Source organism: Coregonus lavaretus, assembly GCF_964263955.1.
Source record: "Coregonus lavaretus genome assembly, chromosome: 32".
Lineage (NCBI taxonomy): Eukaryota > Metazoa > Chordata > Actinopteri > Salmoniformes > Salmonidae > Coregonus > Coregonus lavaretus.
Window position 1 is genome coordinate 2,560,775 of NC_140019.1, and position 19,257 is coordinate 2,580,031.

General features: G+C 47.8%; 1 protein-coding gene and 1 pseudogene across 2 annotated transcripts in view; both read left to right on the top strand.

Annotated features, from left to right (window-relative positions):
- The window catches only part of LOC311107655 (muscleblind-like protein 3), a gene marked incomplete at both ends in the record, with an annotated part of 49,582 nt that extends 30,824 nt beyond the window's left edge, over positions 1-18,758 (top strand). Inside the window, 4 exons of the mRNA XM_084150182.1 lie at positions 5,993-6,178; positions 14,276-14,488; positions 14,626-14,865; positions 18,720-18,758. Of these exons, the coding sequence (XP_084006308.1) occupies positions 5,993-6,178; positions 14,276-14,488; positions 14,626-14,865; positions 18,720-18,758 (678 nt within the window). The remainder of the gene's footprint in view (positions 1-5,992; positions 6,179-14,275; positions 14,489-14,625; positions 14,866-18,719) is intronic.
- Positions 1,072-3,638, top strand: LOC311107358 (tripeptidyl-peptidase 2-like; annotated as a pseudogene). The gene has a single exon. The product of its transcript is annotated as a tripeptidyl-peptidase 2-like (transcript).
- Positions 18,759-19,257: the final 499 nt, after the last annotated feature.

Consider the following 19,257-nt stretch of genomic DNA (forward strand, 5'->3'; position numbering starts at 1 on the left):
AGTAGAGACACAACAAAATCCACCCTGCTCTTGTCGGTGGCAAAATTAGTGGGGTTGTGCTCAATGTATTTAGTGCATTGCATCAGAAATCCCTTACATTTCCCAGGTGAACCGTCATTTTTTCCAGGCATGGATATGAATGAAGGAGGGCTATGGGTTACGATACCTGGCATCGGAGGAGTACAACAGCTCTGCTCCGCTAAGCATGAAAGCCCTGACGTCTGCAGTGGCTGCATCGCAGTAAATGCTGTACTGCCACTTGATGGTGGATTGACCATGCAGAGCCTTTAAGGGCTTTTATCAGAGACAGAAGAGGAAGCGAAACATCCCACTCCCTAATTTTTGGGGGTTCCTATATGGTCAATGAACGAAGCAGACCAGACCCAGCTGCTAATGCATTGGTGTCTATGGAAGAGCCACCCCATTAAGCAGATGGGAACTGACCATTTATTTTTCAATGGTAACGGTCTGAGTGTGATATTATAATTTATCCACCATCTTTGGTTTTATACAATTTTTTAACTGTGCCCCACTAATTAGGCTCCCATGGAAACACTGACCAGAACATTGTTTCCTTGCTAGCTAATAGTCCATGTATAAACATTTACATTTTAGTCATTTAGCAGACGCTCTTATCCAGAGCGACTTACAGTTAGTGAGTGCATACATTTATCATACTGGCCCCCCGTGGGAAACGAACCCACAACCCTGGCTTTGCAAGCGCCATACTCTACCAACTGAGCTACAGGGGACTACTAACCTTGAACAAAGACAACTTAGCCTATACCACTTCTGTTTTTAAACAATTAGCTATAGGCAGTGTATGAAATAGCTACAGAAGACTTCTTTCGTTGCTATTGACTTAATTTAACTGTCATCAGACACTTTTGATGATGACTCCTTGGCGCATTTGAGCAGTGTTCTAAATAGTGTACTGTCCCTTTAAAAAGTCCTTCCCGGTCTCTGTTCATTTGGTCGGCACGGTTTCTAAACCATACTGTAGTGTCTTTAGTATCTGCAATCTTCTTCCCCATTTCGCTGCTACTGTTTTCATTGTCACTCTGTCTGATCATGGCTGCACATTCTATCGAAGAACTGTTCCCCTTCCAAGGGTTGCTCCCCAAAGAGGAGACCGGCGCTGCGTCTTATCTCACTAGGTTCCCCGATTACGATGGACGGGGTGTTCTCATCGCTATCCTCGACACTGGCGTGGACCCAGGGGCCCCGGGCATGCTGACCACGACGGAGGGGAAGCCAAAGATCGTTGACATCATCGATACGACGGGCAGCGGAGATGTCAACATGGCAACGGTGGTGGAACCTAAAGACGGGGCGGTGACTGGGCTCTCCGGGAGGACGCTCAAGATCCCTCATACCTGGGTTAATCCATTAGGAAAGTACCACATTGGGATCAAAAATGGATATGAGTTGTTCCCTAAAGCTCTCAGAGAGAGAATCCAGAAAGAGCGAAAGGAGAAAATGTGGGATCCAGCACACAGAGCAGCTCTGGCTGAAGCTAGTCACCGGGCAGAGCAGTTTGACATTGCTCACCCCTCCCCCTCACAGGCTGAGGGTCACAGTCAGGAGGTATTGTTCACAGATGTCCACTTCAGACCAGGGCAGATAAGACGACACTTCATCACTGTTCCACAGGGAGCCTCCTGGGCAGAGATAACATTGACGTCTCAGAGTGGTGATGTGTCCTCTAAGTTTGTCCTCCATGTGGTCCACCTGGTGAAGCAGAGAGCTTACAGAGCCAACGAGTTCTACAAGTTCTCCTCTCTGCTGGAGAAGAGCTCCCTGACTGAGGCCTTCCCTGTCCTGCCAGGGTGGACGGTAGAGTTGTGTATCGCCAGGTGGTGGGCAAGCCTTGGTGACGTCACCGTTGACTACAGTATCTCCTTCCACGGCCTGACCACCTCCCCGTCACCTCTACACATACATGCATCAGAAGGTGTGACTAGTTTTGAGGTGTCCTCTCCTCTGAGGTACGAAGATGTTTCTCCTAGCGTCACCCTGAAGAGCTGGGTCCAGCCACTCAGACCTCTGAGTTCTAAGACCAAGGCTCTGGGTCACAGAGATGTTCTCCCCAACAACAGACAGCTCTATGAGATCATCCTCACCTACAGCTTCCACCAGCCTAAGTCAGGAGAGGTGACCCCCAGCTGTCCAGTACTGTATGAGCTGCTGTATGAATCAGAATTTGACTCTCAGCTCTGGATGCTGTTTGACCAGAACAAGAGACTACTGGGCTCTGGAGACGCCTACCCACACCAGTACTCTCTCAAACTAGAGAAAGGCGACAACACGGTGCGTCTGCAGGTGCGTCATGAGCAGGCCAGTGAGCTGGAGCGTCTGAAGGACCTTCCGTTTGTGGTGTCCCACCGTCTGTCCACTGCTCTGACCCTGGATGTGTATGAGTCTCACCGCGCTGCTCTCGTGGCTAAGAAGAAGACCAACCTCCTGACCCTCACCCCTGGAGCTATTCAGCCTTTTTATGTTACAGCCCTGCCTGACGACAAGGTTCCTAAAGGAACGTGTCCATGATGCTATCTGACTGGCTCCCTGGTCGTGCCTAAGGGAGAGTACGGCAAGAAAGCAGACATTGTGCCAGTGGTCTACCACCTGATCCCTGCACCAAACAAGGAGAAGGAGAATGAGGGAGAGAAGGAGAAGGAGGGAGCGAAGGAGAAGGATGTGAAGCAGGAGTTTGCAGAGGCTCTCAGAGACCTGAAGATCCAGTGGATGACCAAGTTAGACACCAGCTCCCTGTATGATGAACTGAAGGACAACTTCTCTTCTTATCTGCCACTACATGTTCAGAGGCTGCACCAGCTAGACTCTGAGAAGGAGCGTTTGATGCGCCTGGGTGACATCGTGACGGCCTCTGATATGGTTCTGTCTCGGATCGACCAGACTGCCCTGGCGGTCTACCTCACCATAAAGACCGACCCTCGCCCCGACGCTGCCACCATCAAGAGTGACATGGAGAAGCAGAAATCTTCCCTGCTGGATGCTCTGTGCCCTGGCTGACCTGGTGCTGCTGCCTGCTACAACCCAGGACGGGGCTGGGGAAGCTGGGGAGGGGGAGGCTAGGGAGGGGGGTGGAGACCGGGGAGAGACTGGGGCTGGAGAGACTGGGGCTGGAGAGGGGGAGGTGACCAGCTCTGACGACGCCCAACAGGGCAGGGCCAAAGACTTGACCGACACCTTCTGGGAGCTGCAGAAGTGGGTGGAGCTAACTGACTCTAAGGTGTTGACGTTCTCCTACAAACATGCACTAGTGAATAAGATGTACGGCAGAGCCCTGAAGTATGCCTCCAAGATCGTAGAAGACAAACCCAGTAAAGAGAACTTGAAGAACTGCATCCAGCTAATGCGGTCCTTGGGCTGGATGCACTGTGCCACTTTCACAGAGAACTGGCTGCCCATCATGTACCCTGCCGACTACACTCCCTTCTAGACTCACGGTTACACACACACACACACACACACACACACACACACACACACACACACACACACACACACACACACACACACACACACACACACACACACACACACACACACACACACACACACACACAGTCATGGATTGACCTCACAAACATAAACACACATCTGAAAACAGTCAGCGTTTTTACCAAGTCGGACTGAATGCCTCAACAATCTGCCCTCTCTCTCAATGTGGTTACATAGAGATGATTTCAACCCAGCCACATTTCAGATCTTCTTGTGAAACCCTCCATTGTTGCTCAGTTGTAGATATAAATGTGATGCACAGAACAGATTGGATTGTTTGTTTCTGGAATGTCTGATCTTTACGTGACATTTCTATTATTTTTCAACGTTGTGAATGTTTCACCCTCCTGAATGAACCGGTCTGTAGAAATGTATATTCATGCATCATAATACACATTATAAAGAGGCAATATAACTTTACATGTTATTATTCTCCCTGATGTATTTTAAATGTATGGATGTCTTTTAGAGTAAACCTGTTTTTGTTTGGAAGCTGATCATTTGACTTTAGTTGGGGCGGCAGGTAGCTTAGTGGTTAAGAGCGTTGTGCCAGTAACCGAAAGGTCGCTGGTTCTAATCCCCGAGCCGACTAGGTGAAAGTAGAGTCAAAACGAACAATACCTCACAAGGAACAAACAGAAAGAACTGAACTAAATAAGGAGCTGATGAGACCAGGTGAGCAACTAACACAGGTGAAATCAACGAACAAAAATGAAAGACAGGGCTACGTTCAAGAACACAAAGAAACAGGGCTACGTTCAAGAACACAAGGTGAACTAAGAAAATAAATACAGAACCTTACAGTTCTGGCACTACCTGTGCTATCTCTCTCTCTCTAGGTCTAATAAGGTCACATAGTAGCTTCGCTGGTCTCTGCTCTACTTCTCTGCTACAGAACATGTCGTGTGTGTGTGTCGCTCCCTCAATTAGTCACATGGTACCACAGACTAGACTGTGCAAGTCTGCAAATAGTGAAACCTGGCAGAAAAACGTGTCTGGGCAGCAGTCTTTACATTTCTCATTCTAAACTTTTTCAATAACACTTAATTGTACAGTTTATTTTTAATTGAATAACTGGGTAAATAATTTGTACAAAAATTGTAATTTGGTTTAGATAGTTGTATAATGTAAATTAAGCGCTAGAATTAAACGCTAATTTAATTTCCTGCACTTTTTTCTCTCAGATGTCCTGGATATTACCTGTATGCCATATATTATATAAAAAACATGAGAAATTAAGTTATATTTTCATGTTAAGTTATATTTTCATGTCTCTTATGACCTAATTATCTAATTTGACTACCAATTACTACCTAGTATCACCATCTAATGTACCAAGTTATTTCATTAAACCACTGAATGGGATATTTAATTTCAAAATGGGCTTTACTGACTGAATTTGCATGTTTGAGCATTTAACCCTCAAGTGATGCACTTTAAGGTTGGGTATCTCAAATGGCACCCTATTATTTTTTTTAAAATTATTTGTTAATAATTTTTTATTGAATATTAAAACATTCAATCTACCTGCAGTGAAGCCGCTCAACATTTACATTACATTCAGTCATCTAGCAGACTCCCATCCAGAGCGACCCACAGGAGCAACCAGGGTCAAGGGCACGACAGATTTCCCACCAAGTCAAATCGGAGACCCGAAACAGCGACTTATCGGCCACAGGTCCAAGCTCCCAACCGCCATGCCACCAACCATGTTTGTTTATTTTGACCGTCATTCTATCCCCCGCCCAGCAACTCCACTCCCACTTGTCCCCAGTTCCACATCCCAACCATCAGTTTCCCTCAGCCCTCCCTATTACTTATACTGTATAGTGCAATCCCTATTTGCCATGTTCAAAAGTAGTGCAGTGTACAAAACATTTCATGACATAGACTGACCAGGTGAAAGCTATGATCCCTTATTGATGTTAAATCCACTTCAATCACTGTAGAACTGCAACGCTGCTGCGTTGTTCACGCTCAACAGTTTCACATGTGTATCAAGAATGGTCCACCACCCAAAGGACATCCAGCCAACTTGACACAACTGTGGGAAGCATTAGAGTCAACATGGGCCAGCATCCCTGTCGAACGCTTTCGACACCTTGTAGAGTCCATGCCCCAGAGGCTGTTCTGGGGGCAAAATGAGGTGCAACTCAATATTAGGAAGTTGTTCCTAATGTTTTGTACACTCAGTGTATATGGAATAGGGTGCCATTTGGGACGCATACCAAGTAATAGCTCTTGATCAGCTTTTCCTTCTAGATGACATGGAGGTCTCGATCTTGTTGTCTTAGGGGCCTCCTGTCTGGTGAAATCCGGAGTGATTGATCCCCCCAATCACATTTCTCTCATCTCCTTGTCACACCGGTTCATCTCTCCTAAATCTAATAGCAAAGAGACGTCGGAATCCATCACCCACGATGCACCACAACTCAGCCCCTCTCTCTCTTCTCTCTGCCTCTCCCAGGGACGCTGCACACGTGACAACTGTAAGTACCTGCACCCCCCTCCCCACCTGAAGACCCAGCTTGAGATCAACGGGAGGAACAACCTGATCCAGCAGAAGACAGCAGCGGCCATGTTGGCCCAACAGATGCAGTTCATGCTGCCGGGAGCCCAGTTGCAGCCCATAGTGAGTAGACCACACTACACAGTGAGTAGTTCATGTATAGTGCATGGCAGGGGCACCACTTTGGTTTAAGAAGTGGGGTGGGGATAACCTGGCGGGGGTCTGGGATTTATTTGGGCATCTAAAGCTAATTTCCTGCATTTTTACACAATCTAATCTCCATTTAGTACAAAAAGTAAGTAACAATTCACACAGTCATCAAGCTAGGTAAGAGATCATTATTAAATATGTTTAAGTGATTAATAAGACTGAACTAGATCAAAGGTAATTCAATAATATATATTGTGTTGTACCTTTAACCAATAGCCTAATAAATGAACAACTCTTGAAAAAATACAATAGACTTTTGATTGTCTTTATTAAGACATGCTCTATATCAAATTTCAGCCAGACAAGCCAGCCAACCCGAGCCGCCTGCACGCCCGACCCCCACCAGTCTAGTCAATAACTCAACTCTCTCCCAACACAATTTCCTTTCCAGTTCACACCTTTATTTTTTTAATTCCCAAGGGAAAGGTTTGGAAACAAAAAACAATAACAAAAAAAACACATACACCTCAAATATACATTAACACACAGAAACAGCAAATCCTCCATATAATTCATCTCATAGGACTAATAGTACTGTAGAGCTCTTTTTACTTGCACACAATATAGCTGGGTCGCCCCGTCCTGTCCCTAGGGGTCCACCACCCTGCAAGCGCCCCAACCCAATGCACCCCACTCACCTACAGGATCTTAGTGAAACTTTCATCATTGGTTTCGGGTGTGTTAGGCCAAGGCCAGAGTGACAACCCACAGGACAGCAGACCCCCAGGGCCAGGACTGAGCAGCCCAGCAGCTAGGGATTGCCTAAATAGGTACAGTATCTTCCCTGGCATGGGCATGTTTTCAATACAGACTCCTTTAGTCATACTGTATTCCATATAAGGCATCTAGACCTTATGAAAGTTGCCCAGTATGCCCTTAATCTTGTAATAAACCAAATCTAGTGATACATAACTTGACATTGTGGGAGGATAACCAACCTTCCAATTAATGGCAATGCATTTCTTTACCGCTATAAATGCTTGGTTATACAGTTTCTTCAGATAACAGTCTCCAGTATCAACATTTCCAAGCAAACAAAAACAGGGAGAAGGGATAATCTGTAGACATCTGTTGACATCTGTAGAGTACATCATGATAAGCTGCAGACCACACTATCTACCAAAAGAGTTCTCATTTATATTATTCGTAGCTGTCAATTTACCACCACAAACCATCACTAGCGCTAAGACCGCACTCAAAATGCTCATCCAGAAGCGGTGCTCCTAGTAGCCGGGGATTTTAATGCAGGCAAACTTAAATCAGTTTTACCTAAATTCTACCAGCATGTCACATGTGCAACCAGAGGAAAAATAACTCTGGATATCTTTACTGCACACACAGAGACACATACAAAGCTCTCCCTCGCATTCCATTTGGCAAATCTGACCATAATTCTGTCCTCCTGATTCCTGCTTACAAGCAAAAACTAAAGTAGGAAGTACCAGTGACTCGCTCAATATGGAAGTGGTCAGATGACGCAGATGCTACGCTACAGGACTGTTTTGCTAGCACAGACTGGAATATATTCCGGAATTCATCCAATGGCATTGAGGAGTATACAACCTCAGTCATTGGCTTCATCAATAAGTGTATCGACGACGTCGTCCCCACAGTGACCGTACGTACATATCCCAACCAGAAGCCATGGAGCTAAAGGCTAGAGCTGCCGTTTTCAAGGAGCGGGACACTAATCCGGACGCTTTGTCACGATCGTCAGGGAGAGAAGTAGACCAATGCGCAGCGTGATGAACGAACATGATTACTTTATTTAATAAAGTGCACACACGAAACAACAAAACAATAAACGACTCGTGAAGTCCACGGTGACAATGACCGAACACGGACCAAAAACCCACAAACACAAAGGGAAAAACTGACAGTTTAAATATGGCTCCCAATCAGAGACAACCAGCCAACAGCTGACACTCGTTGCCTCTGATTGGGAGTCACTCAGGCAAAACATAGAAATAGACGAACTAGAACCCCCAACATAGAAATACACCACATAGAACAAACACACCCTGGCTCAACAACTAGAGTCCCATAGCCAGGGTCCGGAAAGGACCGGACCTGGCTGACGATGCGCACCCCTGGCTTGGTGCGTGGAGCAGCAACGGGCCGGACCGGGCTGACGATACGCACCCCTGGCTTGGTGCGTGGAGCCGGAACGGGCCTCACCGGACTGACGACTCGCACCCCTGGCTTGGTGCGTGGAGCAGCAACGGGCCGGACCGGGCTGACGATGCGCACCCCTGGCTTGGTGCGTGGAGCCGGAACGGGCCTCACCGGACTGACGACTCGCACCCCTGGCTTGGTGAGTGGAGCAGCGACGGGCCGGACCGGGCTGACGATGCGCACCCCTGGCTTGGTGCGTGGAGCCGGAACGGGCCTCACCGGACTGACGACTCGCACCCCTGGCTTGGTGCGAGTGGCAGGAACGGGCTGGACCAGGCTGACGACTCGCACCCCTGGCTTGGTGCGAGTAGCAGGAACGGGCTGGACCAGGCTGACGACTCGCACCCCTGGCTTGGTGCGAGTGGCAGGAACGGGCTGGACCAGGCTGACAACTCGCACCCCTGGCTTGGTGCGAGTGGCAGGAACAGGCCGGGCCGGGCTGGCGACGCGCACTGTAGGTTTGGTGCGTGGAGCAGGGACAGGCCGGGCTGGGCTGGCGACGCACACCGTAGGCTTGGTGCGTGGAGCAGGGACAGGCCGGGCCGGGCTGGCGACGCGCACCGTACACTTAGTGCGGGAAGCAGGAACAGGCCGGGCCGGGCTGGTGACGCGCACCGTAGGCTTGGTGCGTGGAGCAGGGACAGGCCGGGCTGGGCTGGCGACGCACACCGTAGGCTTGGTGCGTGGAGCAGGGACAGGCCGGGCTGGGCTGGCGACGCACACCGTAGGCTTGGTGCGTGGAGCAGGGACAGGCCGGACTGGGCTGGCGACGCACACCGTAGGCTTGGTGCGTGGAGCAGGGACAGGCCGGGCTGGGCTGGCGACGCACACCGTAGGCTTGGTGCGTGGAGCAGGGACAGGCCGGGCCGGGCTGGCAACGCGCACAGTACACTTAGTGCGGGAAGCAGGAACGGGCCGGGCCGGCGACGCACACCGTAGGCTTGGTGCGAGGGGCAGGAACAGGCCGGGCTGGCGACGTGCACCGTACACTTAGTGCGGAAGCAGGAACGGGCCGGAACGGACTGGTGATGCACACCACTTGCTTGGTGTGAGGAGCGGGACTGGGTTTCATCATAACCCTCCGCTCCCTCAGCTGCCTACCGAGTTCCTCTCGCCGTGCCTCATTTCTCACCCTTTCCCTTATCGCCTCCAATAGCTCCATCCTCTGCAACACTAACTCCTGCTCCCTCTGCGCCAGTAGCCCCCTTAACCTGGTGGCCTCCTCACCTAATCGCCCTGTGGCAGCCTCCTGCTGCCCTGTCGCCCCTGCCGTGTGCCCCCCCCCTAAAAATTTTTTTGGGTTGCCTCTCGACCGTCCGACGCTGACACTGCTTACGCCGTTGCTCCTCTCTCCGTCGCCTCTCAACTGTCTCACTCCATGGCCGGCGATCCATCCCGGCCAGGATCTCCTCCCAGGTCCAGGACCCTTTCCCGTCCAATATCTCCTCCCATGTCCAGGCTGCCTGCTCCTGGACACGCTGCTTGGTCCTGGTATGGTGGGTTTTTCTGTCACGATCGTCAGGGAGAGAAGTAGACCAATGCGCAGCGTGATGAACGAACATGATTACTTTATTTAATAAAGTGCACACACGAAACAACAAAACAATAAACGACTCGTGAAGTCCACGGTGACAATGACCGAACACGGACCAAAAACCCACAAACACAAAGGGAAAAACTGACAGTTTAAATATGGCTCCCAATCAGAGACAACCAGCCAACAGCTGACACTCGTTGCCTCTGATTGGGAGTCACTCAGGCAAAACATAGAAATAGACGAACTAGAACCCCCAACATAGAAATACACCACATAGAACAAACACACCCTGGCTCAACAACTAGAGTCCCATAGCCAGGGTGTGACACGCTTATAAGATTGAATCCTACTACAACGGCTCTGATGCTCGTCGGATGTGTCAGGGCTTGAAAACTATTACGGACTACAAAGGGAAACCCAGCTGCGAGCAGCCCAGTGACGCAAGCCTACCAGATGAGCTAAATGCCTTTTATGCTCGCTTCGAGGCAAGCAACACTGAAGCATGCATGAGAGCACCAGCTGTTCCGGACGACTGTGTGATAACGCTCTCGGTAGCCGATGTGAGCAAGACCTTTAAACAGGTCAACATTCACAAAGCCGCGGGGCCAGACGGATGCGTGGACCAACTGGCAAGTGTCTTCATTGACATTTTCAACCTCTCCCTGACCGAGTATGCAATACCTACATGTTTCAAGCAGACCACCATAGTCCCCGTGCCCAAGGAAGCAAAGGTAACCTGCCTAAATGATTACCGCCCCGTAGCGCTCACATCGGTAAACATGAAGTGCTTTGAAAGGCTGGTCATGGCTCACATCAACAGCATCATCCCGGATACCCTAGACCCACTCGCAAACCGCCCCAACAGATCCACAGACGACGCAATCTCAATCACACTCCATACTTCCCTTTACCACCTGGACAAAAGGAACACCTATGTGAGAATGCTGTTCATTGACTACACCTCAGCGTTCAACACCATAGTGCCCACAAAGCTCATCACTAAGCTAAGGACCCTGGGACTAAACCCCTCCCTCTGCAACTGGATCCTGGACCTCCTGACGGGCCGCCCCAGGTGGTAAGGCTAGGTAACAAACACGTCTGCCACACTGATCCTCAACACTGGGGCCCCTCAGGGGTGCATGGCCTGATCACCGACAATGATAAGACAGCCTATAGGGAGGAGGTCAGAGACCTGACAGTGTGGTGCCAGGACAACAACCTCTCCCTCAATGTGAGCAAGACAAAGAAGCTGATCATGGACTACAGGAAAAAGCGGGCCGAACAGGCCCCCATTAACATCGACAGGGCTGTAGTTGAGCCAACAAACTATCATGGTCCAAACACACCAAGACAGTCGTGAAGAGGGCACGACAACACCTTTTCCCCCTCAGGAGATTGAAAAGATTTAGCATGTTCCCCAGATCCTCAAAAAGTTCTACAGCTGCACCATCGAGAGCATCCTGACCGGTTTCATCACCGCCTGGTATGGCAACTGCTCGGTATCTGACCGTAAGGCGCTACAGAGGGTAGTGCGTATGGCCCAGTACATCACTGGGGCCAAGCTTCCTGCCATCCAGGACCTATATAGTAGGCGGTGTCAGAGGAACGGCCAAAAAATTGTCAAAGACTCCAGTCACCCAAGTCATAGACTATTCTCTCTGCTACCTCACGGCAAGCAGTACCGGAGCGCCAAGTCTAGGACCAAAAGGCTCCTTAAAAGCTTCTACCCCCAAGCCATAAGACTGCTGAACAATTAATGAAATGGCCACCCGGACTATTTACATTGACTCGGTACCGGTACCCCCTGCATATAGCCTTGTTATTGTTATTTTATTGTGTTACTTTTTATAATTTTTTACTTTAGTTTATTTGGTAAATATTTTCTTATCTCTTTCTTGAACTCCATTTCACGGTAAGGTTTACACCTGTTGTATTCGGCGCATATGACAAATAAAGTTTGATTTGATTTGATTGAGGCAAAAGAATAGCTAACATTAGCCAACTTTTGGCCAGCTCTCTTTCTAACGGTACATCAACTGGCGAAAGCTAGCCAAGTTGATTTACTTCTGAAACGGGACAAAACAAAGGCTACAAAACACTTCCATTCAAACAACAGCTGTTAGATAGTAATAATAGCCACCTCATATCGCTATCTGACAGATAATTAGAGGCTGGAGCTGACCTGGCTGTGGTAGCTACTAGCTAGTGTAGCTAATTCATTCACCTGCGTCGAGAGGGGATGAAACATTAGCTAACATTACATGTCAGTTAAATCAAATCAAAACAAATCAAATTTTATTTGCCACATGCGCCGAATACAACAGGTATTATAGGTACATTATAGTGAAATGCTTACTTACAAGCCCTTAACCAACAATGCATTTTTTTAAAGAATAAAAGCAAATAACTAAAGAGCAGCAGTGAAATAACAGTAGGGAGGCTATAGACAGGGTGGTACCGGTGCAGAGTCAATGTGCGGGGGCACCAGCTAGTCGAGGTAATTGAGGTAATATGTACATGTGGGTAGAGTTAAAGTGACTATGCATAAATAATAAACAGAGTAGCAGCAGCGTAAAAGAGGTGGATGGGGTGGGGGTGGGGGGGGCAGTGCAAATAGTCCGGGTAGCCATAATTAGCTGTTCAGGAGTCTTATTGCTTGGGGGTAGAAGCTGTTGAGAAGCCTTTTGGACCTAGACTTGGCGCTCTGGTACCGCTTGCCGTGCGGTAGCAGAGAGAACAATCTATGAGTAGGGTGGCTGGAGTCTTTGACAATTTTGAGGGCCTTCCTCTGACACCGCCTGGTATAGGGGTCCTGGATGGCAGGAAGCTTGGCCCCAGTGATGTACTGGGCCGTACGCACTACCCTCTGTAGTGCTTTGCGATCGGAGGCCGAGCAGTTGCCATACCAGGCGGTGATGCAACCAGTCAGGATGCTCTCGATGGTGCAGCTGTAGAACTTTTTGAGGATCTGAGGACCCATGCCAAATCTTTTCAGTCTCCTGAGGGGGAATAGGCTTTGTCGTGTCCTCTTCACGACTGTCTTAGTGTGTTTGGACCATGATAGTTTGTTGGTGATATGGACACCAAGGAACTTGAAGCTCTCAACCTGTTCCACTACAGCCCCGTCGATGAGAATGGGGGTGTGCTCAGTCCTCTTTTTTTTTCTGTAGTCCACAATCATCTCCTTTGTCTTGATCACGTTGAGGGAGAGGTTGTTATCCTGGCACCACACGGCCAGGTCTCTGACCTCCTCCCTATAGGCTGTGTCATCGTTGTCGGTGATCAGGCCTACCACTGTTGTGTCATCAGTAAACCTGATGATGGTGTTGGAGTCGTGCCTGGCCATGCAGTCATGGGTGAACAGGGAGTACAGGAGGGGACTGAGCATGCACCCCTGAGGGGCCCCCGTGTTGAGGATCAGCGTGGCAGATGTGTTGTTACCTACCCTTACCACCTGGGGGCGGCCCGTCAGGAAGTCCAGGATCCAATTGCAGAGGGAGGTGTTTAGTCACGGGATCCTTAGCTTATTAATGAGCTTTGAGGGCACTATGGTGTTGAACGCTGAGCTGTAGTCAATGAACAGCATTCTCATGTAGGTGTTCCTCTTGTCCAGGTGGAAAGTGCAGTGTGGAGTACAATAGAGATTGCATCATCTGTGGATCTGTTGGGGCGGTATGCAAATTAGAGTGGGTCTAGGGTTTCCGGGATATTGGTGTTACAATACTAGCTCAGCACTGCAAAACATTTTCTGTTAAGTTAAACAGCAGTTACCTTGCCATCAGTCAACTAAAGAGTAGCCAGTTTCTGTTCTACTTGCTTTTACAACTCGGTGAAAGAGCACAACACATACACACTGTACTATGCTCAACTCTCCTGTGCTGGTCCAACCAGCCTTCCAGAAGCTTTGTCTTCACACAGCCTGTCAGCCTGCTCTGTGGTGTCCGTTCAGTCTTAAATCCAGCCAGTTGAACACTCCAAACAGCCTACCCGACCGCTCGGAGGCATCCGCATGGTTCTAAAGTACGCTTTTGCCGCTTTTTGTATCACATTGCAATGATAAAACTGGGGGTGACAAAAATGCAATTTCAGAATGTGGGGACATTACCCCCCAGTCCCCACTAAAAGTTGTGCCCCTGGTGCATAGTATGTAGCCCACACCAAGCCATCCTAATTCTTTTGTCAACACATTATACAGTTTGAACCGTGGCTGTTCACTGAGTGTTTCCCTCTCTATCTCCCCTCTCTCTCCCCCCTCTCTGTCTCTCTGACCCCCCTCCCCCTGTCTCTCTCCTCTCTCTCCCCCTCTCCCTGTCTCTCAGACTACGATCCCCATGTCTACCAGTATGTCATCTCTGGCCACCAGTCCCAGTATGCCGTTCAGCCCGTATCTGAGCCACATGGGTCCAGGGATGGGCCTGATGCCTGAGCTGCTTCCCCAGGCCACCCTGCTGGTCCCAGGGAGCCCCACCAGCTTCCAGGTCATGGGCAACAGCAGCTCTCAGCAGAATCACATGCGCACAGACAAGCTGGAGGTATGTGTGGTGTGTCGTGTGTCTGTCTTACTCTGCCGTAGCCCAGTCTGAACCAGAGAAATAGAATGACAGAATATAATAGAATCATTCTAGTTCCATGGTCCGAACTCCTTCTCTGACTGTGCCACCCCACCCAGGTATGTCGTGAGTTCCAGAGGGGTAACTGCACGCGGGGCGAGGGCGACTGCCGCTACGCCCACCCCATGGAGGCGGCCATGTTGGAAGGCACTGAAAACTCGGTCATCGTCTGCATGGACTACATCAAGGGCCGCTGCTCTAGGGACAAGTGCAAGTACTTCCACCCCCCCGCCCACCTGCAGGCAAGGATCAAGGCCAGCCAGCACCAGGCCAGCCAAAACACAGCCGTCAACGCCATGGTGAGTCATGGTAAACACTCTGGACACTGGACCCAGAGCGCAGAGCCACAGAGGGTGAAACTGTATCATTCAGCTAGTAGTCTCGGAGTGGCACCCTATTCACTACATAGTGCACTACTTTTTACCAGGGCCTTCCCTATATGGTGCACTACTTTTGACCAGAGCCCGTTTTGCACTATATAGGGAATAGGGTGCCATTTCAGATGCATTTTTGGTCTGCATTGGGTTCTCTGTAATCCACAGAGACATATAGTTTTTATTTTACGTTTGTTTTCCATTTTCTGCAGTTGGGTATTTGTTTAAAGTTGCTATTCAGGCTAATGACACAGCCCCACCAGAGATGAAAGGATGTATTCTTGCAGTTAAGTGTGTGAAAGTGTTTTCTGATGGAGGCTGGCTTGTGTTTGAGGCTGGGGTTGCATCCCAAATGGCACCCTATTCCCTATATAGTGCACTGATTTTGACCAGAGCCCTATGGGCCCGGACACAAGTAGTGCACTAAATAGGCCATTTGGGAACCACCCTGGATCTTTGTATCCTCTGTGATATATGGAGGAAACAGTAGGAGAATCTGGCAGTATGAACAACAGCAAACAGACTGTCTGCATTGCAAGTGTGTAAAAAAAAGGGAGGGAGGGAGTGGGAGGGAGGGAGTGGGACAGAGAAAGATGTGGAGAGGGATGGAAAAGGGAGATTTGTTGAAGCTAACTAATTTTTTTTACTTCTTAAAGATTCCGACCCGAGTTAAGTGCTAATGGAACGTTATTCCCTTTTTATGCGTATTCTGACCTTGAACTTAAGCATGAGAATATCGTGCTATTCACCCACTATTCGTTTGAGGTGGAGCTTGAATAAATGAAAGTATGGCAGTGGTGTGTCTGCAGATGCAGCGTTTTCTGACCTTGACTTAATTCCCTAATAATTCCACCACCTTTACGTGTGAGGAAACCATGAATAAGGTTTAGCAAACCTACCGGTTCCAAGTGGACAAAGCATCTACTTAATTTTTTTAATAGAAATAACACCATTCTCCATGCACTGTAATTTATAACTTAATAAGATATATTGATAAGAACTAGGTAAATGAGTAATCTGTTTGGAGAAGGGGATTGTAAATACCCATAGCAATTGTTTCAGATTATCCCTGGAGACTAATATGAAACCAGCCATATGGAAGCAAACTGAAAATCAAATCAACATTGCGGCCCCTTTTCCACAGTGAAATAGGATCTAAATAGGACATTCAGAGACTTGTCCCGAAGCCACTACTGCGTGGTCTTGGCTGTGTGCTTAGGGTCATTGTCCTGTTGGAATGTGAACCTTCGCCCCAGTGTGAGGTCCTGAGCGCTCTGGAGCAGGGTTTCATCAAGGATCTTTCTGTACTTTGCTCCGTTCAAATAGCTAACAGTACGCTATAACTTGAAATTAAAATGAATTTCTGACAAAATTAGAAACATGTATTATCTGAAAATATAGCTAGCTAGACTATCTTACCCGTATACATGAATGGACGCTGCTCCCTCTCTGCCTTAGTTTGAAGATGTAATCCGGAGACAGGTGTTTTATACAACAGCCTTCTGTGTGTTCTCTTTTCGACTCTGTCTGCATATTTGCAATGAAAACGCCAGAATTGTCTCCATCTTCTTAGCTATCATACTCTAATTCCACCGTGCATTCCACTGATTTCAAAACTCGGTCCTCCAGAAAGTGGAGAGCAACAGCTTTGCAGTTCTACTACGTCATATCTTTCAAAAAAGCTGCATTAGAAAAGATTACCTACACATACTGACCAGCTCATGTTATAGACAGAAGCGCGCTACATGGCAGACCAATCCGAACTCATCTCTCTGCATGTCCAGCCCACCCTTATCTCAGCCAATCATTGCTAGCGGGAAGGTTCCTGTCTTTTTCTGTGGCTAAACCAACTAGACTCGTAATTTAACAATTGTATTCGTATTTACAGATGACATACAGTGGGGAGAACAAGTATTTGATACTCTGCCGATTTTGCAGGTTTTCCTACTTACAAAGCATGTAGAGGTCTGTCATTTTTATCATAGGTACACTTCAACTGTGAGAGACGGAATCTAAAACAAAAATCCAGAAAATCACATTGTATGATTTTTAAGTAATTAATTTGCATTTTATTGCATGACATAAGTATTTGATACATCAGAAAAGCAGAACTTAATATTTGGTACAGAAACCTTTGTTTGCAATTACAGAGATCATACGTTTCCTGTAGGTCTTGACCAGGTTTGCACACACTGCAGCAGGGATTTTGGCCCACTCCTCCATACAGACCTTCTCCAGATCCTTCAGGTTTCGGGGCTGTCGCTGGGCAATACGGACTTTCAGCTCCCTCCAAAGATTTTATTTTGGGTTCAGGTCTGGAGACTGGCTAGGCCACTCCAGGACCTTGAGATGCTTCTTACGGAGCCACTCCTTAGTTGCCCTGGCTGTGTGTTTCGGGTCATTGTCATGCTGGAAGACCCAGCCACGACCCATCTTCAATGGTCTTACTGAGGGAAGGAGGTTGTTGGCCAAGATCTCGCGATACATGGCCCCATCCATCCTCCCCTCAATACGGTGCAGTCGTCCTGTCCCCTTTGCAGAAAAGCATCCCCAAAGAATGATGTTTCCACCTCCATGCTTCATGGTTGGGATGGTGTTCTTGGGGTTGTACTCATCCTTCTTCTTCCTTCAAACACGGCGAGTGGAGTTTAGACCAAAAAGCTCTATTTTTGTACGAACAATAGTACGCAAGTATAAACACCATGGGACCACACAGCCCTCATACCGCTCAGGAAAGAGACGCGTTCTGTCTCCTAGAGATTAACGTACTTTGGTGCGAAAAGTGCAAATCAATCCCAGAACAACAGCAAAGGACCTTGTGAAGATGCTGGAGGAAACAGGTACAAAATTATCTATACAGTAAAACAAGTCCTATATCGACATAACCTGAAAGGCTGCTCAGCAAGGTAGAAGCCACTGCTCCAAAACTGTCATAAAAAAGCTAGACTATGGTTTGCAACTGCACATGGGGACAAAGATCGTACTTTTTGGAGAAATGTCCTCTGGTCATTAACATGGGTAAAAAAAACGTATTTCACTTACCAGTCTAAAGTGGTGTCCTCTCCTTCCAAAAACATATCTTCAGCTGTTGAGTCTAAACTATTTTCACTATGTCCTCATCTACTGGTTATTTGACACTTTCCCGGTCGATTTCTGCTATAATCTCATCCAAATCTGTATACCTGGACTTTGATTTACCTTTTCTAGTATTAGTAGGCATATTGTACTTTTCAAAATGTGCAGATAACTTTGTTTACTAAATCGAGCTGTGCGTAACGCGATGCGCCACTTCCTTGTTTAGATTTCCAATGGACACTAAACCGCGTTGCGCGCGTGTTGAATTCACAGGCTTTCCTCAGACAAAGGACCATCGCATACTCATGTAAATCCCAGCGCATTGCCTATCTAGCCAGCTATGTTTCAAAACGATAGGTGGTCATTGGACCAAGATACAGTCAATCAAGTGAACACTGCCAGTCTCATCTGCGCGTAATGATGTCGTGTCTTTGTGGCTAAAAATGTTTTTGTATCGGATATACCTAATGGTAGAATGATGAATGAAAGGCTTGTTACCTTCTGGAGTGTCTGAGGAATAAATAGGAACCTAACTTGACTTGCAGAGACAAGGTTTAGCTTTCGATTTTCACAGATTTATTTATTTGCAAGTTGAACGAGTGGGAATACAACATGGATCGTGCATACAACATGGATCGTGTTATGACATAAAAATGGATTTTATCAAACAAAACTATGCTATATTTTATCTATGGGACCCTCAGGATGATCAGAGCAAGTACTATATTTACCTTCAGATGTGAATGTATCAAACCTGTCACTGTGATAAAAGTGTTTTGTTGTTGTGCACTATCTTCAAACAATAGCATGATCTCTTTTCGCTGTAATAGCTACTGTAAATTGGACAATGCAGTTAGATTAACAATAATTTAAGCTTTCTTCTATGTCCCGGAAAATTGGCTGTTGTTTGCAACGTAGTTGTAGTCACATTATGCATATTGAGCAACAACTCTCCCGTTCACGGGACACCCATCCAGTAGAGGCTAGCTAAGATTTTGAAAGTATGATGTTGACATGATCTGTCCAATCAAAGATACTGTAGATATAACGTGATTTTACATCATTTTATCTGTGGCCAATGACCTTGAGCATTCTTGGATGGGCACTTCTAATGTAACTCTATGGCAGCACCCAATGGGCTTGAATTTTCTAGCTCTCCCCATAGATTTTGTGGTGACGTTTTGTCCCCATGAGTGACAGAACGCTGGCCAATCACAGCGCAACTAGAGAACATTCCTACCC